General features: G+C 41.3%; 1 protein-coding gene across 3 annotated transcripts in view; it reads right to left on the bottom strand.

Moving 5' to 3' along the window:
• LOC129722806 (transcription factor Ken 2) overlaps positions 1–25,907 on the bottom strand; it is a 123,072-nt gene that overhangs the window by 6,814 nt on the left and 90,351 nt on the right. For all 3 annotated transcript variants that reach the window (XM_055676572.1, XM_055676573.1, XM_055676574.1), the window contains exon 4: positions 6–171. In XM_055676572.1, the coding sequence (XP_055532547.1) occupies positions 6–171 (166 nt within the window). The remainder of the gene's footprint in view (positions 1–5; positions 172–25,907) is intronic.

Here is a 25,907-nt window from a genome sequence, read left to right as displayed (position 1 = left end):
CGTACCGGATGAGTGGACTGGCCGCTGCCAGTACCAGCTTGTGGGCACGAAACGTTTGATTGCCATCGCAGATGAGCAGGAGGTCTGTTGCATGCTCGCCCCGGAATGCTGCACCAATTTCCTGGAGTATGCACTCGCCGTGTTTGTGATAATGCAGCGTCAGCATCGTAACTGGAAGAGAGAGAAAAGAGGTGAGGATAGATCCGACGGTGAAATGGAACCAGGAAATGCAATAGTTTCGAGGATGTGTAGTTGGTAGATTTTGCGGTTCCAATTAGGGAGTTGTGACCTGTTGCGACGGTAAAACAACTAGCGTCTACACATTTTTATGTGAAAGTTGTGAAACATTCGCCGTACCTATTGAGAGTCAATTTTCAGATTGCATAGGCTCAATTTATTTGGAGATTCCATTGCTTCCTATGAATTCGACTATAGAAACTTTGCGCTTTGAGTAAATAAAGGAAGAAGAGTACAAAGCATAATGACTAACGAATAACTTCAAAATTCAGCGTAAAAGTTCAAACCATTTTCAAAAATTATCTCTGCAATTTTATTGATCTTTAGAAAATTATCAAATTAATAGTGGTTGTTAGTTTATGCTACACAAAAAAATCTACGCAATATTTTGCACACACTTGCATGATAAAATTTTTCAACGGTAATAGGTTAATGAAGAATTCTCTCAATTTATTTTATGTTCCAGAAATGTTCATAAACTATATTTATTCTATGATGGCAATGAGATTTTTAGAAATACTATATTTCGAACGTCTCTCAAATTACAGACAGGACTGATATTTTTCAGTCTTTTTGTATGAAAGTGAAAAATAGCCACCATAACCGTTAGTGTTACCATGGTAAGGAAATATTTCACTATCATGCAAAGTTCACTCTCTCTGCCTTCGTCTTTTCATTGTTAGTGTAGAGAAGTCAAACCATCCATCAGTCGCAGTGAAACGTGTTAGTTTGATTTACACAGCTTAAAACTTTCTGAAAATTTATTACTCAGAGATTTGTTGTGTGACCTGTAATTTTCTAAATTCTTTTTGGTGAATTGTATTGCGTGACCGTGAACGACGCGCGTGAAATATTTCGTCAGAGTTTGACAGCTCTTTTCAAGGATGAAAATCTAGTGTACCTATCTGCGAGGGTACTGTGTTCATCATAAGTGAAAACTGAAAACATCGGTTGTAATTTTCCGAAAATTTTGCAAGGGAAAATGATTTTCATCAGTACATATATATGTATATATACAAAGACATTAGAAAAGAAATATATTGTATAGATTTTGCTTTTGCAATGCTTTCTGCACTTTATTACGAAACAAGTTTAGTGCACAGCAAGAAAATGTACACTCAATTTAATATTTCAAACCACGAAAAATCGAAACAAAAGGTAATAAATTTACATTAATTCTGGTGCAAAAAATATGAATAAACAGAGAAGTATTAAATGAAAACTTGAATCGTGAAAACTTGAATGGCAAGCCACATTTTTTCTAATTACGGAATCACCGCTAAGAGGTCAGTATTCATCATTGTATGCTTTAGAAATTAAAAACTTAATAAACTTAATTATTGGTGATTACAATAAATACGGAGCAAGTTTGAGTGATATTCTATAGAGACTTATTTTCGTGGAAGAAAATTAAACGCGTTTCTCATTTTAATTTTAGATTTAGACTTTCTGTTTCGGAACCCTTGTTTTCAGTTATTTTTTTGTCATTAAGCTTTAAAGAAACCTATTGTTCGTTCTGGAAAACCTGAGTTGTTGTTGAAATTATTGGTTCAAGTGTTGAAAGTTTAACGAGTTCAAGGATCCGAATCATTTCGAAAATTGTATTCCTAATTGATTGATCCTTATTGATGTTTAACTAATAATTTTTGTATTTTTTGCATATGTACTTTTACCAGTAGAGAACGATAAATTTAAATTTAAGTTTTGGAAAACCGTTTGGTTCTTTAAGCACCTAATTATTAATATTCATTTATAGCCCAAATTTATTATTAATTACAACATTCAGCTGCTTTCGTTTTTCCACTCAAAAGTCTAATCAACCAGCAGGGTTTCCCGCCTTCAAAGCTGTTGAAGTCGTTCGTCCTTCGCATCACGCAAAAACACGGTGCGGCGTGGGAAAGTAGGCGACGTTCCTTCCACATAGAACTATACGTTGACGTCAACGGACGTCGAGCCGACAGCCGAGCACAACACAACGACGACGACACCGATGTATGACAGCGAAAGCTGCATGCATTCGGTAACCATGTTGCGCTCTGTCGCTCTCTCGTTCACATCCCCCGTTCTGCTGCTGCTGCTGCTGGTGTGATTGACTTGGCACATGCTCAGAAAAGGCAGCACGGCGTCGAAGCAGAGCTTTCATGGGCCGTACAGTTTTAGGGGAGGAGGTTACATCAGTGATTCCAACAGCGCGCCGACTTGGTGACTTGGTCCAAGGTCGTGACGAAAAACTTCTTCCACTCCGCAACGTCCTCGCCAGCAGCCGGCGAAATCTCATTAACAATTCGTTTAGCAGACGAACTTTACAGTGTGTCTATTCAGAAGTCGTAATTTGATTTTTGTTTGTGTCTTTGGTTGGTGATACGCAGGTTTCACCGTGAACGCACGCGTTTCTCATCGGCAGGTTGCTTAGATTACCCCGCTGAGATGTCCTTCGGAAGCCTTCGGTTACGCTACACGCTCTAGTCCTCTGTCGTCGTCTCGTTTCGCCGGAGCAGAAAGAATTCGATTAAAATTCGAAAGTCGCGTCGTCCCTGGGGGACTTTTTCGTTACAAGCTCGAACGACATGCCCGCACTATATTTGGAATTCTGATTGATTTCCTCGTTTTAAAGTTTAGAACAGTGACTGAGGAACTGATAACCATGCGTTCCCACCGTAGATATTACAGGTGGTGACTGTAACAGTAAGTAAACTTATTTATTTACACATGACACGCTTCTTGTTGTTTAGCGAAAGTCACCATCGTGTGGCAATCGCTATTTAATAAATCCGTTCGTACTCTGTAATCTGCATTATTTGCATTATTCCGCAGGTCGTATCACGATTTGTTCGACATAAATGCGATTCAGGTAATTTTATGTTTCTTTCGTTACAAACGCCGTACACTACCATTCTCCGCTGAAGGTGTTAAGCTTGTTGCTGTGACTGCTGAAAGGTGGATTGATTGCACGATGGATTAAAACAAGCAGTTTGCGCAACGTCTGCTGCAGGAGACGTGTGGCAGGCTCATTTCACATAGGCAAGCGAATGAGTCACGCTTCTGACATGACAAAAGGCATGGCAGAAATAGTGTCATTAGTAGGTGCAGTGCACACGGGAACGAGCAAACGATACTGCTCAAGAAAACGAGTCAAGTCCAAGGTCATCGGCAGCTTCGAGCTTTTGTTTTGTTTCTAATCATTATGATTTTGATCGCCACATGGGATTTCGTGATCGCTTCCGCTGTAATGGTGGGACGTAATTAAATATCACGAATAGTTGAACTTACATTGCTTTAGTTTGATAAACTTCAACCCAATTAAAATGTGACTCGGTTTGCACTTGTTCAAAACACATGCACCGGTTCGGTTTGGTCGTTCTCGGGCGGTGCGAATGACACGAGTTGCTATGGGTGGACAGGATATAGTTTGACGATTTGTATACGCATTTGCATGTATTTTACATGCAAAATTTTTTAAAATTGTGATAAGCTTACCGCGCTTACTTACTAATTCAAAACAAGAAGAAGGTGGAAATGCGGGTTGTTAATGACAGGTGACTGAGAAAAGACCGGTTACATGACGTTCGCACGGGCAGCTGAACTGCTGCAGCTAGGCTCAAGTGTAAAAGCTCACTTGTTTAGTTCCGTTTCATTGCGTAATAACGGAATTGCGTGTTTGTTTGGTAAGTCAGTTACTTAGTAGGCTAACCAATTATTTAACCATGATCGCCAGCTTATTTTGAATGTAAAAAAAACACTTGCAGAAAGTGAACGGATAGTGCAAACAACATTTTAGCATTCTGAATTAGCAGATTTTTTTAGATATAATTGATTTGAAAATGTCTAAATTTGTAAAAACGGCTTAACCAGGTAATCATTTTTTTTGTTTTTTTTTTTATCAAGAGGCTGATCAGAGTTGCCAGAACTATTTCGTGTAGATTCTACTGATTTGTGTTTTGGTGAAATATCGAATGAAAAGTGAAAGTTTGTACAAATCTAGCTCAAATATTAGCGATCACAGATAGCACTAAATTATAATCCAAAGCAGGGCGAATTAGAGTTGCCAGGACTATTACCTTTTTTCGTGTTGATTCTACGGATTTTTGTCTATTTGGTAAAATTTCGAATGAAAAGTAAAAGTTTGTGTAAATAACACTGTCGACAAAAGGGAAAAAAGGGCTGCCCAAAGCTCGAAATAGCTGCCCTAGAAAGATTATAGCTTTTCAACCATTTCTGTGAATATTGGTGCCCTTAGCCATTACCAAAACGCGTCAACTTACGTGAAAGTTCGCGTAGTGATTGCTCGCTGGGTTCGTCGCTTCAACGATATGTTTACGAGAAAACTCATTTGAGTCTTTGAAAAAAATGTGGCTGAAAACCTATAATATTTCATAAATTTTAAGTTTTAGCTTTAGAACCACACCTGTGTTGACCAGTGTGAAAGCTTCAGAACCACACCTGTGTTGAGCAGTGCAATCAAACGTCGGAGGTACAAAATTAAAAACAAAATTCCATGTTCCAAACTCGACGGTGGCATCGCTGTATTGTTTGCCGATCTCATCAAACATCTGTATACCTGCCGAGAAAATGGTGGCTTTGCTGGTGGAGGAGATAAAGAAGTATCCCGTAAAACCGGGGAAGTGTTCCGTAGATCTCGTTTGGAAACTAGAAGGGTTCAATGTAAGGCGGGGTGAGGTTCTGGTGTTGTTTGATGTCGCTGCTTTATTTCCAAGCGTACCAGTAGCCGACGCGTTAAGAAGCCTACGAAACTAATTAGAGCAAACCACCACATACAAGCCTATCTCCTAGTGGCTGAAGTTTGGATGAACCAAAACTACTTTGCCTACAGGGGGAAATTTTACAAGCAAATTTTTGGTTTCAGCATGGGAAGTAAACTTTCATCACTTCTCGCTAACGTTTTCATGAGCGATTTTTAGGTGAAGGTAGAAAATGATAAGCTATTTCCACGGGTCTCGAGGCGGTACGTAGACGATGTCTTTGCGTTGTTGAAAGAGCGCTACCTAGACCAAACGTTTAACACGCCAAATTCACAGCACCACAGGAGGTGGATGGAGAGCTGCCTTTTCTGGATCTGATGATCACCCGAAAGAGAGACGGTCCCCTCAAATTCTGCATATACAGAAAACCAACATCCACTGACCGCGTACAAAAGCAAGCAGCCTTTCATTCAATGGCACATAGAATCTACAACATACCTGTGGTAAAACATGAATTTTAGGAAAAAAAAACGAAATATCTGCAAAGCTTAAGGTTTTACAGAAACACAAACGCAAAAACACATACGAAATATAATAGCACTCCAACCCGCAACCGAAACAGTTAAACGAATAAACATATATTTCTACCCTAAAGTCACGAACCCAATTCAAAACGCACTCAGGAAACACGGATTACGCATAGTATTCAAGAGCGGCACCACTTTACGCGACTTATTGTGCAACTCAAAAAATGAGGTATTACTGGACGATCAGTCTGGGATCTGTGAAATTCCCTGCCAAAATATTGAGCAAACCCGCCGCAAAGTTAAAGCTCGCATTAAGAAACACAAATATCGAAACTTATTGATATTATAAGTCATATTGTTTTTAATAAGAAACACAAAAGTGCAGTCGACAACAACAGGAGCAACGAATCGTCTGTAGCAGCCCACACAGTGAATTTGAATCCACCAAATCGATTGGAGTTATAGTGAACTAATTAAATCAGTCCGGAAATCATCGCATCTCAACGCATGGGAGTCGATGTATGTCACCAACTTCTAGGTGCCACTATTGAATGTCGATGACCCCACCCCCATCAACTCCAGCTTGTACAATCAGGCTTCTGAAAATGACTGTATTTCCGTGACAGCAAATTTTTAACAAATTTGGCTCTCATTGTATTGCACAGCTCTCCCTGCTCCCCGTACGTTCGGTACATAACCCGACAGCCACTGACGACAGCACACACATGCAATGCCAAACGGGCTGTTATTTTTCATCTCCTTATGTCTGTTGGTTCTTCCAAGCTGTCGCTATTGATATCCTATAATCCCCGACATCCTTCGACACGCGTCCGAGCGGGATGCCAGGTAATTATGATGCACGAAAGTAAGGTCGATGCTGTAATGAAAACGAAGCGAGTCGACAGCGCAAGCCAAACCAACAGGACATCCTCAAAATGAACAAACTAGGCTGTCATGTCCGAACGAACAAAATACATGCGCAAGAATGAGCTATCGTGTGCAATACAAGATAGTTTCATTGCCTTGTGTAAGCTCTAACTGTATGTGAGCTCTCATGAACAGCTGATACATGACGTTGTTAGAGTGAAAAGAGAGAACAGTCGTCAGTATAGTGTCGCACCGCATTTTTTTCCGAAGCCTGTGTACAACCTGACGAAACTTAAAATCCAGTAACAGATTTTTAACTTCGACTGAGTTGAAACAGATAAATACGAAGTTCTAGCAGCACTGTGCTCGAAACCGGCTGACTTTAAACTAATTTTTATGTTTTTGTACGAACAACAAGGGTCGCGTCGATGTATTTGGAGAATGCTATAAATCCCATTTCAAAAGCAGCACGTCACGCCGAACGTAACGGACTCCATCGCATCGAACTGCCAAATCAGACAGTGGATTTTGAGGAGTGTCATTGAGGATGACGACGACGCAGGTTTTGAAAATGACATGGTATAGGAACTCAAATTAAACGCATCCCTCTAATGCACGCAGGATGACCTATCCATGAAGTGGTTCACCTGCTCCTAGTACTTCTTCTTGAGAAAGTCAAATCACCGTACACTAGTAACCACGTCATGCGTTATGTCCTACATCAGATTTTCTGCACGATCTAATCTAGTACTCTGGCTTTTTCAGTTGACTGTATAAGAAAACCTGGAAGACAGAATTGATCAGTACAAGCTCTGCACGCAGCCTCGACCACTATAAGGCAAAACGTAACGTCCACGAAACAAGCCGTCAAGTACTACGACATCCGCGGCAGTCATTAGCTTTGACAAAACGCGGATTCGAAGTAAACCAAAATCGTTCCTTAAGGACTGTTTTCATTCCAGCTGAAGAATATGAGTTGGTGGTCCATATTTTGAACATGTAGGTTAAAAAAACACTGCTACATGATCTGAAATTATATAACAATTCTCCCTCGTAATAATGTAGAAAATTACCGAGGGATTTCACTTCTATGCTGTATCAGTAAGACCTTCGAAACGCTGGTTCATGAGGCACTATATGATGCTGTTCGACCCTTGATCTCGGAATTCAACACGGACTCGTCCAGCTACCAGTACCTTGACATGCTACCTACAGTATGTCCCAAAAAATATATGGAAAAGTTTTCAATACTTACTTTTGGGAAGTTTTAAATATTATTTTTACTGTTTTAATGCGTATGTGTAATCATCTGACTGTATACTCTGGGACGATGTAAACAAAACAATGGTTTGCGAGTAACAAAGTTGAGAAAAATTTACGCAAAGGAGCTTGTGACTAGTTTGCTGCTCGCCCAAGTGGCTACCGTTTACCGTATCCAACGTACAATCCTTCATGAACCACGTTCACGAAAGCCGGGAAATGGCCGTTCACGGTCCGCTTGCACACCGAAGGTCATCAGATCAGTGAAGGACAAAATGAGATAAAATCCTATCAGATCGATCCAGAAATTCGCTATGGAAGCCGATATTTCAAAAACTACTATGCAACGGTTGATCAAAGATGACTTGAAATGTTCGTCCAGGGCAAGAGTAAAGTGCCACCTTGTACCGGCCGAATCAAACAACTACGACTGGAGCGCTCGAAGCGTTTGGTGTCAGCATTGAAAAAGAAGTATACCATCATCGTATTCTCCGACGAGAAAATGCTGACCATCGATTTCGTATCTAACACATGTACAGACAGGTTTATTTCACCAAAGAAGATTGAGGATGTTCCAGAGAACGTGAAATTCAAGTTCACAACCAAACATCCGGCCGGAGTCATGGTTTTCGAGGCAATTGCGTCCAATGGCTTGAAAATGCCTCCAGTATGTATTAGTTAAAGCAGGATAAAAAGTGAATTCCGAGGTTTAGATGAACATTTTGGAGGACCACGTTCTACCATGGGTGAAAGCCAACTTTGGAGCACACCAACACATATTGACATATTGGACGTATTGAGTAATGTAACCAGGAAAGGCCTAAAAAACGATTCACAAATAATGGATCCGTTCGTACTTAACCAATCGATGCACTTTCGTGGAGTTAAACGTGTTCGGAGTCTTTTACAATCACCTCGGGTGTTCCACAAGGCAGTGGCCTGGGGTCGCTGATCTTCGTATTATCCGTGATTGATTTATGTCCTCGTATATCACCTTTCAATCAGTTGTTTGCAGATAACCTGAAGATTCACAGGATCATCACTTCCACTCTCGATTGTTTGGCTCTCCAACGTGACAAAGATTATCTAGTACACAGTGGTATGAAGAAAATTGAAAGAGAATTGAAGTCAAGAAATGTAGAATATACTCCTTATTTATCAGTACTCCCTGGAACAATACCCGTTGGAACGTGCTCTCTTCATCACCGACCCATGAGTTACGCTAGACTCCTAACTGAGGTACAACGACCACGTAGCATTAACGTCATCAAAGGCATATGCTGTATTGTACTTCCGGCGTTTCGCCTAGCATTTCACGGATATCTATGCTCTGCATAAACTGTACTGCATTTTTGTTCGTAGCCTTTGGAATACCCTACTAGCATTTGAACTCTGTGCCATCAAAATTGGGCGGATACATAGGCAGTTCATTAGGTTTGCACAACGCAGTTTACCTTGGCATGATCCTCTTCACCTCCCAGAATATCCAGCTCGCTGGCAGCGCAATTTGGATAATTATTATTATTATTTGGATAATTATTATTTTCCACTGCCCTCAATTAGTTCAGGAAATTACACTCTACTCCACTCCGACAACTACGAAGATTCCTTCTTTTTTCTGTACCTTCACATAGAATCACATACGGCCAGAGCAATCTACTTAACTCTTGTCTGAGGGCCTTCTACGATGTTAGTGTTCATTATTACTGTTCAATTAACAAGAATATAGTAAAGGTAGTGTAGTCTGTACGATTTATTCAAAGACGAAACAATTAACAATAATCCTTTCAGAGATGTTGGAAATGCCTCCATGCATGGTGCAACGGACAGCTTTTCAAGAACAGAATGAATTTTAGACACCGAGTCTGCTGGCGAATCACTGGATGGCGAACCAGGTCCTTCTCAGAGCAGAAATAGGGAATAGTATCATGCCGACTTCTGTAACGTTACTTGTAAGCTCATTATTTTCTCTGATATTTTCTGAAATATAACAATAATTTCCCTGATATTTTTCAGTATTCAGCGCCAAAAAAGTGCAACGCAGGTGAACGCAATTCTGAAATCCCAATTAAAATTTTCCCTGATTGTTTTTCAGATTCCCCTGATATTCCCTAGTTTCCTTGATCGAAAAATGAATTCCCTGGCATACCCTGATTTTCCAGGTTTTTTTCAGGTTTTCGACACCCAGAACTGTACTGTACTAGAAAAATCGTTCGTGATAGAGAGACGAAAAGACCCACAATATAACAGTCAGTCCCTATCGGAACAAACGGAGGTCAATGTAGGCTGCTGGTGAAGAGAGCCACGAAGATGGAACATAAACCATTTCTAACAAATAGAGTGCCTAAAATATACAATTTTCCATAACTATGTGACATTTCGGGTAAGTTTAGGAAGTCAATTATCTGAAATGCATTTATTCTATAGAGGAACAATTTTCTTTATCTCGTTACACATTGTTTCAGTAGAGTTAGATACTTTAAAAATTGTTTCCGGTTAGAACACCCAGTCAAACGGTGGCATCACAATTATCTGTCAAAAATACTACACATTAGCATTCACTAAAATCACAGTCAGTTCGTTGTTGCAAAAAAGAAAAAAAAAACAAACTAAAGAAAAATAATATACAAAGGGCAGCAGAGCAGCTCACATCTGCGAAAGTACGCGATGAGTACTGTATGTGTACCCACTCTGCTGTATGACGGCTGCGCAAAAATAATAACGAACGAAAATCGCAGCTACAGCCGGAGAGGGAAGCGAAAAAAGCAGTTGACGATAATGACCTTGAACCGAACAATAACTCCTTTCTCCCGGTTTGGCTCATTACAAGTATTGCATTAACTCGCGAATGACGAACTCTTAGCGGTCCACTACCTTTTCGGGGGGTAGATCAGAGCATGTATTTTGTAACTTTCCCACCAGAAATGTTAAGCTAGCGTGTTCAATACTGTTCTGATCTACCTGTTTGCCGAAATGCAGCCAAAAACGGTTTCAAATGTCCTAACCATCAAAGGGTTAAGGATAGCGAACATTCACCCCCTTTTATAGCCTTGTACATCATTACTCCTATTCGTTATTTATAATATTGCTACTGCGTTGTAGCTACCGCACATGTCACTCCTGGTTCTGTGCAATTTCCATATGAAAGGAAAAAAATCGCGACCGCCTCTCGCTTCCGAGTGAATTAATGCCAAAACGTGTCGAGGATTTGCTTGGCGAAATCCGTTTGGCAGTGAGAACGACAAACAAAGGAAGAAATTTTTAGCCGCTCAATCATTTTCGTCCCCCGCGGATTCGGTGAGGCAGCATCTTTCGGCAGAATAAAGTTCGTTTAAAATGATCCCTCTGCTAATGAACTGTACATACTTTACGAGCCACTCAACGGACAAGAATTCGTCAACCTTCGTACTGAACGCATTTCTTCTGATTCGTCAGATCAATTTCGGCGAAATCCTTCCCCTCCACCAGCGATGGCACGTAAGCACAAACCACACCAGCATGAGAAGCGGAAATGATTCTTTCGTTAAGGTGCTGGTTCTTCTACCTTCGATCGAGATGAGGAAGGTTCTGGGAAACAATCTGGGAAGTTCTGGCTCATCACAACACGATGTGGGTTTCGCCGGTCGCCCACAAGCAGGTGAAGCGCGCGCGCGTGTGCGAATGTGTGATCGCCGCTTTCCGTTTATATTTTATTGTTGTTCTATGAGAGTGTACATCTAAACCCGCGGAAAAACTTACCATTTCTTGCTTGCGGTGCAATTTTACCCATATCTGTACGGAGTGTGTTATGTTCCCACTCACTGTGTGCCCGCCTAACGGCGGCACGTTTCATCAGTCAGTATTTTTCAGCGGTTGGCGCGTTAGTTGTTGACTAATGCGCATGGTCTTTTGGTTGGATCAATGAGTTGACGATTTTTGATTAGTTTCTCATGATTGAAAGCGAAAAGAAAGAAGGTGAAGTCTTTCTTTTCAGTTTTTTTTGGTTAGCAATGAATATTGTTTTTTGATAGGGAAACAATTTTTGTCTTAATTTTGTGAGGTCTCAAAATACAAACTGAAAGTTCATGTTTGCGTTTTTTTATTTGAGTTGCACAGGCCCATCTTATAACTTTGATCTTTTTGTTAATTTCTAAATGGGTCTTTGTGGGATGAAACTTAACAATATTTGGCATCGTTTGCTATCAAAAACACAAAAATGCAAAATTTCGAGTTGTGCCGGTGTTGCTCGAAACCGACGTCACTTTACATTGTAAATCATATTACTCAACTGTAATCGTGAACTTGTCGCTCTAACAACTTCAGTATTGAAGTAAAATTAAATGTACAATTACTATAAAAGGTTCGTGTTTAGAATCGCCTGCAGTCTCATGTTACAGCTAAGTGAAGATACTTAGCTGTAACATGTACCGATAACTAAACCAGGCTGAAAAGTATAACGAATAATGATGCAACCACCCGAAACGGGCTGTGATTATGTGTAATTTCTCCTTCCGAACTAACAAGTCGCGACTTTGAAAATTCTGGCCTCGCCAGCCAACAACAAAGAGAGCACTTTTTTCTCTGCTCGGCAGCGGCAGCGAAGCCACCAAACGAAAAAAGGTGAGGAATCTAAACGCGAGCGCGGCGGCGAACAAACCGGTTTTTTTTCGGTTTACATTTTTCTTGTTAGTTTTTTTCGCGCAAAACGATTTGCACACACATTCGCACCGAAATCCCTGCTGCGGCCATGCGGGGCTCGATCGAGGAGGGGGACACCGGCGGCGAGTGCGTGCGGCGGGGTTCATCAGACAGCCGCTCCGATGCCGGTTTCCTCGGGTCCGTTCTTTCTCCGGAATCAAGATCAGCCGAGAGCCGCTCAACAGCGCTACCAGACAGAAAGTGTGGAAGAAATGGAAGAAAGAAAGATCACGCAGGAGGAAGAGAAGAAAGAAAGAAAGAGTGCAAAAATGTTAAAGAGAGTCTCCGGGTATTACTGCAGGCACACATACACGAACGAAGGGTGCAGAGAAAAGGGAGAGCTTGCGCCGGGTGCAGTGCAGCCGGATGGATGGATGGATGTGGCATGGAGTGAATGGCTCTGGAGAAAAAAAGGAGTGCATGGCCTTGAAAATTTTTGCAATGTGTGACTGACGACGACGGCGCGACCGCCGGATGGCTTCGATCAGGCTGGTAGTGGAGGTGCCTGGTAAGGTTACACGTAATATGAAGCGAAAAAGAGACCGAGTGAGCTGGTGGTGCGCCGTCTGCCTCCTGCCAGTTTGTACCAGGGCGACTTGAGCGAGTGGCGGAAGAACGCGTGAAAGTCGTGTCGCGTCGCGCACATGTTCCACGAGTAGACGCAGCGGCGAACAGCGTAAGAAAAAATGCGACGGATGATTGAAAGGCTGGTACGTCACGGATATTGTGTTCTGGTTATATTTGAAGCATTTTCTTTATTTTTCCCGAATTTCGAATTGAATCGTTGTGCAGATAACACTCCCTATCTTTGCGTAATTGGGGAACCTCCTGCCGATGCGATAATCACATTAACCAACCAAGTGTGATAATTTCGTAACGACTCCCATTTATCGTGTAACATCCACCCCCGAAATTTATTTGCGAGCGCATATGTACAGAACCGAATTGACCGATGATGACCAAGGCGGGGTGCCAAAATTTCGGTAATATTTCCGCTACTTACATGCATGCAGCTACCGGACAATTTTGAACCCTAGTCTATTTTCCCGGGTTTATGCGCTTCCCGCAGCATGCGACAAGCAATTTTGAGTGCTTCCCCCGAAGCAGTCATTGAAGAGATGACCTTGGCAGTAAATCATCTTTTTCCCCGGTATTTCCATATTTGGGGTTAGAAACAAATGCGAAAGGTGGAGGGCGTAAATGAAACGTTTCATTTTTTGGTGAAATTTGCCCGTTTTTTATGAGGGTTAAGGTAATATTTGTTGAATGTAGTGAATGGTTTGTTTAGCTTTTCGATTAACTACAATTGCTACCTTAAAGGTGTTGGGCTTCTAACACGGTTGTAAAACTTGAAGATTTTTTAAGTTTTTAGTTCATGTAATGATGAATCAGTTTGTAGAAATTCGTTTTCTTAAAAACAGTTTCCCATATTTTATGTAGATGTAAGGTAAGTGCTGATAAAAATCATTTTCACTAGCGAAATTCTTTGACAATTCTAGTTTTTTTTTTGCTAATTTCCACTTCCAATGAAAGCACTCTTTCAAATACATTAGAATTTTATTTTTGCAAGGGCATCTTCAGCGGTGGTCTATTTTTGGAACAACTGTATACTAGATTTACACCAGCGAAACCTGAATAGAACCAGTTCACATAGACCAACTTTGCATTCCACGCACTGGTGTTGTATATTTTGTTGTTTAAACCGCTGGCCTAGCCAAACGTCAGTGACATATTTTCAGAATGGATTGGTATGATTCTAGGGTAATTATTTCATTATTCATCTCATTAAGCCGATATTCACGAAGAATGCACGGATTAAACACCAAATTTTCACGAAACAAATGAACAAAATACGCTTACGTGCTCTTATGGAATCGCCCAGCATTGTATATTTAGTAAACTTAGCCAGATTTATCCTGACTTTTGTAAAACAAACCATTTTTCACAACGCTTCCATATCCATCTCAAAACTTGAATCACTGCTCAATTATTCATCTCACGACGCCCCCATATTCATCACACTGCTAATCATGAATGAATCACATTATCATGAAAGAACGTAGCCACAGACCGTTGTAGTAGGTTACCTAGATATCCGCTCTAGTTGTTTACGTGCAAAATTGGTAACCTAGGTAACCACTGCAGTGCTGTCGATTTCTGTCAATTATTTCGGAATAATTCAATATTTTCAGTATGATGATTCGTATAAACAGGAACTGATTTGGCAATTTTTGATTTTTTTCAACGCAGTGAAAACAGATGAAAATACATACAGTTGAAATTTAGGATATGTAGAAATTCATATCACATATTTCTACTAATTCAAGCTTGTTTTTGGAAATTTGAGGTGAACATTTCAAAGATTAAAGTATTCTTAGTGTAGTAAGTGATTTTGTTAAGCGATTAAAATAAAAAGTGGTCCGCTAGTGATGAGAAAAAAAAAACTTTGGTTAGCTGCTGAATGAGTCTCGTTGTAGCCATTTGAAGCAAAGCGCGGATTTTGTTTTCTGAGGTAGGTGATTGAAATAAATGAGTTTTCGAGTGCAGATGCTCGACTATAATATCAAATTTAGAGCTTTTCAGTGAGTTTTTGAGGATTTTACTTTATGAGAAATCTAAAGTGAACTAAGAAGAATCGATTCCATGGATTAGTAGTCTGGTTTAGTTAGAAAATATGCGTTTTTTTCCTGTTTTCAATTGTGTTTTCGTGTGTATGAGAAGAATATATGGGCTGAGATCAATAATGGAACAGTTCCCCTATAATTTAAACTGTCACTAGGGTTTCGGAGGATGGCGAAATATAGTTGATCATAAAGATACTCGTCTTCCATTTTGTTTTTTTTTTCAATTTCTTCGAATCTAGCAGTTTTTTGAACTTGGGTTCGTCTTTGAGAATATAGTAACAAGCCCGTACTTGAACGTTTTCAGTTCAGTGTCTTAGAGCAGCGGTTCTCAACCTGAGGTACGCGTACCCCTGGGGGTATTCTAAAACCTTCAGGGGGTACGCGAAAGAAAAATCAGTAATGGCGGACGAAGCAATTTTTCTTTACGATAATTCATTTGTTGTTCAATCTTGCTCTTAAAACATGACTGTATTAAACAAACAAACCATAGTTCAATTTAAAATCTCAACTAGACTACCACATCATAATCTACCATTACTCCCTCCCACTCTGCGAAAACATTCCAAGCCAGGGGGTACAATCGATATGATATATATCGCCAAGGGGTACGCGGACAAAAAAAGGTTGAGAACCGCTGTCTTAGAGGAACATTTTTCTGGCCTCCTGAGACTGATTGACTTTTCCGATTCGGAACTTGACCTTCTGTTTATTTATACACAGACTTCGCAGCCAACTGTTCAGTATACAGGACAATTGCGGCGCTAGATCCTACTGACACTAACAGTCTCTGGCTTGTCAGGCCAGCATCGTACCTCGAGACCATCTGGGAGATGGCTGAAGTTTAATCTGCTTAATATTTGGTCGCAGCTTTTTATTTACTGTGGCGCCTCTATAGGTGGTTACGAGAAACCAATGACAGCACAGTGATGAGGAAGGTTTGTTTACATAGTGGTGAAAGTTTCATCAAATTCGTGTCAGTGGATCAAAAAAGTTTTCGACTATGGAACGTGGAAGACGTGAGAAAATCTGGTGCAAAAATTGCGGAGTGCCTCAACCGTAAACAGCGTGCTGAAACGATTCAATGAAATTCTAACGCTGGATCGCACTGATCACAGCAACCGTAAAAGTGGAATCACCATGCGTGATTTGGCTAAGAAATTCTCGGCACCGTACAGCACTGTTCGACGAATTTGTCGCCGTGAAGGCCTTCCACGCCAGCAAGCACCTCAACAGGACCCTCAAGCAGAATCTCGTTGCACAACGCCGCGCGAGGAAGCTGTATGAGAAAATCGCCAAGCGGTTTGAATTCGTGTTTGCTGACAAGTTCGTTCGCTGATGGTGTGGCAGGGATTCTGCAGCTGTGACAAAAAACAAGGTTTTCATTACCGGAATGAACCATGAATGAACAGGTGTACAAGATACAGTGCCTCCAAAAGCGGATTTTGCCTTTTGCTGATCTTCGCCACTGTTTCGGGTTTCATCGGTTATGGTTATAGCATCGCTGATCTAAATTAAAGTGTTACGGCAGTGCGGTATTACTATGCCCTCTATGGTAACTTTAGCAGCTATTTCCGACGGCTTCTAGCCGAAACGGTTACACGTTGTTTTGTTTGGAAAGCGCGCGGTGTAGATGTAGAAGATTGTGCCGCTGGCTCGCTTTGACTGCTACAAGTTTTGGTGTTTGCTCGCCGGATGGAAAGAGCGAAGCGAATGGCTACCTTAGGCTAAGTGTCATGGAGTAGAGGAGACATCATTCCATCGAATTCCCCCTCCTCTGGCGTGCCTCAAGGAAGCAATCTAGGTCCATTGCTGTTTGTGATATTTTTTAATGACGTGACGATATTTTTTGCGAATGGTGGAGTACTAATCTACGCCGACGATTTGACAATCTACCTGATCATACGACATAAAACTGATTGCAGAGAAATCCAGAAACTACTAGATGGATTCGTTCATTGGTGCAAGTCAAACTTCCTGGTAGTGAGTGTGGCAAAGTGTTACGTGATCTCATATCGACGACTTAAAAGACCTATCCTATACAACTATGTCATCGGTGATCAGATGCTTGAACGGGTTGGCGAAGTCAGGGATCTTGGAGTTCGATACTCGAGTTCGCATCGGTTGTTTGGTCGCCATATGAAGCTGTGTGGAAATCTAGCATCGAATCTGTTCAGCATAAATTTGTCCGTCGTGCGCTAAGAAGACTTCCATGGCGCAATCCTAACGACCTGCCCCCTTACGAATATCGAGGTGCCCTATTGGGTATAGAGCTGCTGGAGTCCCGTCGAGATATAAACCAAGCTGTGTTTGGCGCCAAAATACTACGCGGAGAAATCGATAGTTCCAGCTTGCTGGGGTGCATGAGAATCGATGCTCCAGAACGAGTACTGCGTCCACGGCAACTTATTCTGCCAGAACCAAGGAACACCGTATACGGTGATAACGATCCAGTCAACACTATACACAGACGTTTTCAAGAAGGCTATCATGTTTCTTGTGTCAGTTTTAGACAACGTTTGCGAACTATATTTTTAACTTTAGACTAGTTTGAAAACCATATCATTAAGACCACGATGTCAGATAAAATTTAAATTTATAAAGTAAAGTAAAATAGAAAACCATCGTTACAGCTGCTGGTAGATGGCGCTAGCTGTAGAAGCAGCTCGAAAGAAGCACCGGACGTCTTCATTCGGAATTTATTACCACCAACGACAGTGCTCTAGCCGAAATACGAAAATCCAATAGAGGTATTTTGCCGCTCTGTGAAATGTCGGGTTTGCCGGGCGAAATTACGCAACCCGAGAGTAGTTAGCTACTTTCTGCAGTTGGCTATATTAGTGTGTAGGGTAACCTCCACTAATAACTTATATTTTGGTTATTTTCACTGTTCGCAAAAATAAAATGTATTCTATAAACATTTGTAATTTCAATATTTACACATTTTTACCATATATGCCTTATTGCGTATTCAGCATATACAATACTCGCCATAAGTTTGGAATCGCTTCGCTGAGTATTGCAACACCCAGTTTGAACATTGCAGCACCCAGAAAAGTTTCACGTTTGCGGTAAAAAAATGGATAAAAATTGCCAATTTTTCATGGGTTTACCTTCACACGGATTGACGAAACTACCCATGCAGCATCAATAAGTCAGCAGAAAAAAATTCATTGCTCTATCAGTCGAACTCTAACCGTGATGGCGAAAATAGTGAAGCTACTCCGCTCAGAAGTGTGCGTGTTCAAAGAACGTCGCGTCGAAAACGAACATCGTGTGACAGTTCGAGGACACTGGATACACCCGTACCGGCATTTACAACATCTTGGCATTATTGGACAACAATCAGAGCATAAAAAAAAGCCCGGTTCCGGACGACTGACGACCGTGAACGACAAGAAGCTTTAAAGGATGCTGCAAAGAAAGATCGAGGGAAAAGTGGCTATATCGCTACGTGCGCTAGGCCGGGAGGTCCGCGCAACCGGCCAAACAGTAAAAAAGTACCTGGCATTGACATGCATGTCAAAAAGCGGCAATCTCGTTCACTGATCTCGGAGCTGCAGGCAATGACGCAGTGGCAGCGCCTGAATATGATGGTCGAGTCAATTTTCCCGGCAAATGGCGGTGGTGATGGATGACGAGACCCATCTCACCCTGGATGGCAACGACTGGCCGGGCACTTCGTATTTTACTTTTCCCACGATGGAAGTGAGCACCGAGGTGAAGTTTATTTCAGTTCCCGAAAAAAGGCTGTTTTCCGCAAACGTTAGCATCACCAAAAAAGGCCGATTTATGTTACTATATCACTTGATTCCTAGAGATTTGTGGTCTTCAGTAAACGTGTTCAGGACGTCGAAGGCTTGTGGTCGGTGGATAGCATTGTTCAGAATTCAGCAGCAATGCAGCTAGTGTGCATGTAGTTCAGATTTTTCTAAACCTGATTTATCTTTTGAACCCGACCACATAGAATGTCGTCTTCAGTAAAGATATTTAGGAGGTCAAGGGCTTCTGATGGGCTACAAATTTACTTCGGAATTCTGTCACAACGAGGTACTAGTGTGCATGAAGTTTAAGTATTGACTACTCCAAATGCATTTTTTTAAGCTGGCGGCTCCCGGTATAAAACAGCCTGATCTGAGCACATACTATCTAATAGGAGTAATATTGGGGTTCCGTAGCTGCAAGGTTACAGAGTCAGCTTTGACGAGCGGGTAGTGGTGAGTTCGAATCTTAGTAGAATCCAAGCCATTCGATGTCAACGTTTTACGTTTTAAGTATAGATTTATTTTCAGGCTCCTCACTAACCCTTCCTTTTGGGAGCTGCGTAGCCGCAAGGTTACAGAGTCCGCTTTGTCAAGCGGATGGTCATGGGTTCGAATCTTAGTAGAATCAGGCCATCCGATGTCAAAAAGGACTTAAGCATGTGTTTTTTCTCAGGCTTCCCACTAGTTACCCTTCCTTAACGCTGAAATCTACAAATACCTTTGCGTGACTTCCTCTTAACAAAAAATAAGTCCCTCTTATCAATAAAACTCGCCAGAAGGACGCACGACGAAACTTCTCCAGGGAATTATAATTGGTGATATTTGGCAAGAGGAACGAGTATCGGTATAGTAGAACAGAGAGCGTGTAAGGAAGAGTAGCACATTACACACAAGCACTGATGAACAATAATAATAAGCAGCCCACTTCTCAATACAGGTATTGGTATTAACAGAAGTGCGGGATACAGCAGACACCCGGGCATATCTCACAATAGATCTACGATTCTGGTCGCAGTGAGGAAGCCCATACAGGAAAAAAACCCTTCCTTTACGTTGATGTCTAGAAAACCTCAACAAATACCTCTTGATAAAAATAAGTCCCTCTTACAATAAAGCTCGCCAGAGGGACATTCAGTTGAAGGCTCGCCAGAGAATTGTAATTGGCAACGAAGCTCGGAGTAGTAAGCGTAAAAAGGAAGGGTGAAAAATACACACAATACACAACAATATCGCACGCTTAGCCTTGGGGCTAATAGCGGTCTCCATCAACTAGATTAGTTGAGAGAATTTGTTATCGATATTGTTTTTGGCACATTTTGCATGTGTAGGATAAGTACAACGATACACCGTGCCCCAGTGCTGAGTCGAGAAAATTTCCAGCTCGAAAAGATCCTCGACTCGATCGGGAACCGAACCCGATATCACAACCGTGTGGGAGAGCTAGCCGACTGACATCGCTAACCACAGAGCCACGGGGACCACAAAATCATACACACAAGAATTATAATAATCATGTCACTTACTATCAATAGTGATCATACTAATAACAGAAGTGCGGAATAAAGCAAACACCCGGGCGATATCATCCTCTAGAGGGTGACACCCATGAGGACAATTTTCATACGTGTCACCTTCAAAAGGATGACGGTCACGCTACGCCACTGCCACCCAGAAGCCTTTGACCACCTGAACAAGTTTGAACATCGCAACGAGACATCTGCCTATTTCAGGTGATGCTAAACTTTTTGGGGGTGCTGCAAAATTTAAACTGGGTGTTGGCGGGTAGTGCACCTATTTGTTAAATAAAAAAGCCACTTTCAACTTTTAACTCATACGATCGTGATTTCCCAGATCAAAACAAAATCTCATCGAACCGAAAACGTGTGCCACCTCAAATGCTAGGTAATCAACACCCGCTAAATGTTTAAATTACCGTACATTATCGCAGCTAAAAATGAGTAATACAAAATGAGCAATGAATTCCTTAAATCGCCCTGAACAAAACAGACATGCACACGAGGTTCTCAACAACTATGTGGGAGGATCGTGCAGCTAGCTTTTCTGTGTGCTTCTTCCCATTTCAAAACCAATCGCTGGTGGGTGGCAAAAGGCAGGCAAAACGCGCGTGTGACTGCGCTTTTGCAGGATTGCGATTCGTTTCACGGTCACCAGCCAATGACGGATTATATAAGCAAAATAGAATAAATGGAAGTAGTTTCGTGATTAACATATTCTTTCGCGATCGGAGGAGATGTTGGAATGTGTTTGCTTGCTACGGTATAGAGAGGTTGGTGATTGCAGCAGTTAAATTACGTATTTGCATTTGTTCTGTTTCCAGCTGATTTTTCGCTCTGGAGTCTAGATTTAATGACAGTCAAACGATAAGTTCTTATCGTTCGGTATTGTTACGTATGGATAATTCTCACTAGGAAAATTATCTATATCGAGTGCATTCTGATCGCATCGAATTCCAGCGAAGTGAAATTACGGCGGCGCCATTTTTTGCCATATTGTTTTTTGTTCTCATAGGTTTTCTTGGTTTCTATATGCTTCGCACATCATCGGCCGGGTTTGTCTCCGGTTAATCTGCGATCTTGTTTGTTACATAAATTTGCATATTTTCCACCCCCAGGCGAGTTTCTCGGACGTGGGGTTCACACGTTCTTGCAAATATGTAAAAAAAAAAAAAATGACGCCTACGTTAGAATCTGGCCACGTGTTGCAAGGAAATTAACCTCTCACCAGCTTCGCCAACGATTGGCCGGGAAAGGGCCCACGGTTCCCACATTTCTTCCTTTTCTAACTAACCCTTCACCGCTTTGAGTGGTTCTCTCCATATAGAGAGTACGGAAAAAACGCGCTAGCAAGAACAGCTGCCTGAAAAGTTCTAAGCAACAATCACTTCGATTGTTTTCCCTTTCTTTTTCCCACACGCGGCTGGACCGGACAAGACGATTAGATGCAAATATGCAAAAACTGAACTGAAATGCAGTGGCACATCAGAGGCAGAGATTATGGGAAGAGCTAACAGATGGAAGCGGGTTTGGGGGGTACACTGGAAAGTGGAGATCGATTAGAGCGTCGTAATGAGAGGAATTCTTGTCTGACAACATTCTTCTTTTCGTTTGTGCTGTTTTAAATTAGCTAATTGTGCTTGGTATGACTTAAGCGATTATTTTGTTGTTTATAGCGAAATAATCGTTAATGGTTGGACTAAAATATCAAAAAAAAAAAAAATACTGATGAGTAATCAAAAAGTCTACAAACTAGTAAATTTTGATTGAAGAAAGAATTCGTATATCATTTCAATAGTACGTAATTTGTAATTTGTGGTGTAAAACTCATATAACAATATGATATAGCTGCGAACAATCTTAATCGTTCAGTTTGATCTTCCGACATGACGCACTGTCTCAGTTCGCCCAGCTGAGCAACGCTAAACGCTTGTTGAATATATGTACTAGTTTTACTACTTCCAGAATTTATCGCTCATCTGTCAGATGTTGCAATGCCGCGAGCTCGGACTAGGCGTAGCGCAAATCACTTATTAACGAATCCGGTCACATACGGCCACTGTGTTCATAATTGCAATCCGACCCCCCCACCTTCGCTGCCCTTGTCCACCACACGAGTCAAGTCCGCCATAGAAACGCATCAATGAAAGCGACGCGAAATTTTCAGGGTCAATCGCCACGGGCCGGTTTCTTGCACGGAATGACAATCAGTCCGGACGGTCTCGAAATGCGCTGACAACAAAAAGCGACATGGCCTCATAGGCTTCTTATGCGTGCAACCGGCGCGAACCTATTGCCCACGGCGATAGGGGCCAGAAAATTATATAATTATTATTTTTATTGTTTCTTGAAGCCGTTTTGTGGCGTATTTCACCTTCGACGGAGTCATTTCTTTTCCCGTGATGGCTCGAGACATTAGCACGGGTCTCGCCTGAAACCTGATTCCGAAATGGGCTGTCGTTATCACGTTACCGAAAAAAATAATATGCAATACAAATAATGTGGCACATTTGGAACCAGTTTATCGTGCGAGGGTCAGTCTCTATTGTTACCGTCGTAATGATGAGAAAATATGAAAAGCACATCGAAAAACGTTTGGCTATCAAAATCGATTGCAGATTGTGAGGCAATATTCGCCAACTGTCTGCGGTGATTGCCGAAAGGTCAAAATACAACGCTGGCAGTCTTTTTTTTTCCTTCTGAGAAATGAAATTTGAATTTCTGAACGAGAGAGAGGAGTAAAAAAAGCAGTCTATAGCCAAGCGAAGAATCTATCGATGTGTGCGAAAAAAGGGCCAGACGGGGCCGCCTTTTGCCATGAGAACAGGGAACTAGTTGTTCATGGTTTTTATTTCTTCTCTACTTTTACTTTCATGCGAAACCGGTTTTTCGAATGTTTCGCGAAATTATTTCGAGACTACGGGCGATCGGCGGCGATACATTCTCCTCGGGACGTCAAAAGAACAAGGCAAGCTACCTGTTTGGCCATCCACCGGCGCACAGTGGCCGGAGGCTGGACGAAATGGATGTTTTTTATGTTGATTTTTTATACTATTCTAATAAGTTGCACTTTGATGGTTAATTATAAGTTGCTTTTCAAAAAATGTCTAATAAAATGATTTTTGAGTTAATATGAAAAAAATAATACTCGAAATAATGTGGTTTAATGGAAATGAATTCAACAAAATTTATTTTAATTGCATTTTGTCCGACATTTGTTCATAGAGCCACCACCGTGCGTCATTGCTCCTGTGTGTCTTTTTGGTACGTAAGTAGCAGCGGCGGCAGCATCAGGCGTTTCCATCGGTGCTTTCCCGTCTCCACCCGTGGATGGCATTTCCTTTTTCCTTTGAGTCTTACCTTGTACTTCGCACGTTGTTCTTTCTTCAATTTCTAACTCATCCTAATGTTTCCCTTTCACATCGTGTGCGAATCGACGGAGACGGATTGGATAAAACGAAGCAATATTTCGAAATGTGTTGCGTCTACTTCGGTTTCCCAGTGCTTCTGCTTCTGCTTTTTTTTCATTTATGGACTTTTTTGCATCTAAAAATCCCGAATGCAGTTTGCAAATTTATGCGAAGAGCGCTCCGGTCTTGCCACCAGCGGTCACAGGCGGTAGCATTTCTTAAAATCGTGTTCCGTTTGACTGCACTCAACCAAAATGGTGCTCTCCGTCTGGCTCAAGCCAGAAAAAAAAACAATAAAAAGTATGGAACCGTGCGAAAAGGCTACCCAATAGAAAATGTCAATTTACCAATAGTAACGTTCCTTCTATAATATATTCTCATATATATTATATGAGTAACTCAACTATTGACATTAATTAAAAGTAATATTATCAAGAACGCGGAAAATCTGCTGATGTTTTTGGTGCATCGTCAAACAATTTGCTCTAATTTTCCATCAGCTACTCCCTTCGGGTGGACAGACAAAAAGAGTGCATTTTTGGGCCCGCCAAAAACCGGCGAAGACAACTGAGACAACCGAGGCGAAATCCCTTCGCGTGACGGCGCATTTCTTCGAGACTTATTTTCGGTGTTTGTTCTTTTCACCCCGTGTTTGGGAAACGCTTTGCTGATTCGCGTGTCTGCCGGATGCACTGTCTGTCTAATCAGTCAGTCAGTTAGTCAGCCCTGCAGTCAATCATCGGCTTCAGGACTTCAAATTTGCCAGCCCAAGATGGTGGTGGTGGTGGCGAATGGTAGGGAGGTCCGGTGATGTTCCGGCGGTGATAGAGGGTATACCTTTTTAGGTACGTTCTCGATTTGAGTGCATTTTTCGCTGTAATTCGTGTCTTTAAACAGGACTATTGCTCCCGAATGGAGGTGATAATTGTCAGGCGGTGAGAGTGGCGAGTGGCGCATCGTGTAGATTTGCGTGACGAACAGGATGATTTCAATCGGGACGATATGGTACAATGTAATACTTTGTAGCAGTACTTGGGCGTAAGCTTTTTTGAAAGATAGGTAAAATAGGATAGGATAAGGTAAATAACCTTTATGGCATTTCCGAATTTCAAAATTCATCACGCGGCATTTCGTGTGGACAAATCTATGCCAAACAGTGTTTATTGTCTTATAACGCAGTTGTTGACGTTAACATTTTGTGATAAATACTATCTCCGACTTTATGATCCATGATTCAAAGATTATGAAAACTTGAATACTCTTGAAGGACATAAACGCTATTTATGGGTTGAATGACTTTAGTGCAGGTAAAAACTTCTTAACTAAAAAAATAAAAAAAAATCACAGGAGGGTTGTGTGCAAAGCCACGACCGCAAGGTTGAAGTAGAATACTTTTACAAGAAAGATAACCCGGCTGCTTGCGTGTCAGTCATTTTTTCTAGCAAATAAATGTTGACCGCTCATTGGCAGTATTGAAAATTCTGTGCAAATGAAGTTGAAGTACTACTCAATTTCAGTTTGCACATATAAATACGATCCACTGAACAGGAAAAGAACAAACTCTTTGCGGCAAGTTTGCAAACAAGTTTCAACAGTCAGAGTATATGTACATGTGAATTCAAATTAAGATATATAACTTTTGGTTAAAGCTCAGAACGAGAAAATATTGAATCTTCAATTCATTTGTTTCATTGTCCTAAAAAGGACAGTTTGTTGTTAAATTTAAAATCGGATATGACGCTGATTGCATCTCTGTGTTACGCCGATATCGGGAGTTATGGTGAACTTGCGTATGACGAAGGCATCGTATTACCTGTTTTATTGAATGGGAGAAAGAGGAATATTGTAAAATTTTGTAAACATTTAACACAAAAAATATTACCAAATCGTAGTCAGGCACTCTGAAAACAAAGTTGAAGGCTGTTTTCACACTGAAAATCAGACAGCCAGCAGAAGTTTTGATTGCCAAAATCCAGAATGCCGAACAGTAGTAAAAAGAGCTGTTTATTCACCTACGGCAAGTTTCTCGCCCCATAGCTCGCGTTCGCGTTCACCATGGCAGAGGCCTAACTGTCTTTGTGAATGCGTTCTAACAGGGCAGTTTGTTATTCAAAGTCGATTATGCGTATCGCAGCCTTTGCGCTGCCCCTACAGTGGGGGATTTACTAAATAAAGTAGAAGTAACAATTAGACAACTACAACAGAATTTGATTGCATCCCGCACAGAATGTCTGCTTGTGTTGATGACAGAAAATTACTAACCTTCAATTATTTGTTTATTTGCCTTGAAAAAGGCATTTTGCGGTTCAAAATCAGTTGCTGATCACAAC

Source organism: Wyeomyia smithii, chromosome 2 (genome assembly GCF_029784165.1).
Source record: "Wyeomyia smithii strain HCP4-BCI-WySm-NY-G18 chromosome 2, ASM2978416v1, whole genome shotgun sequence".
Classification (NCBI taxonomy): Eukaryota; Metazoa; Arthropoda; class Insecta; order Diptera; family Culicidae; genus Wyeomyia; species Wyeomyia smithii.
Note: the sequence above shows the minus strand (reverse complement) of the source record. Positions and strands in the feature narration are given on the sequence as shown.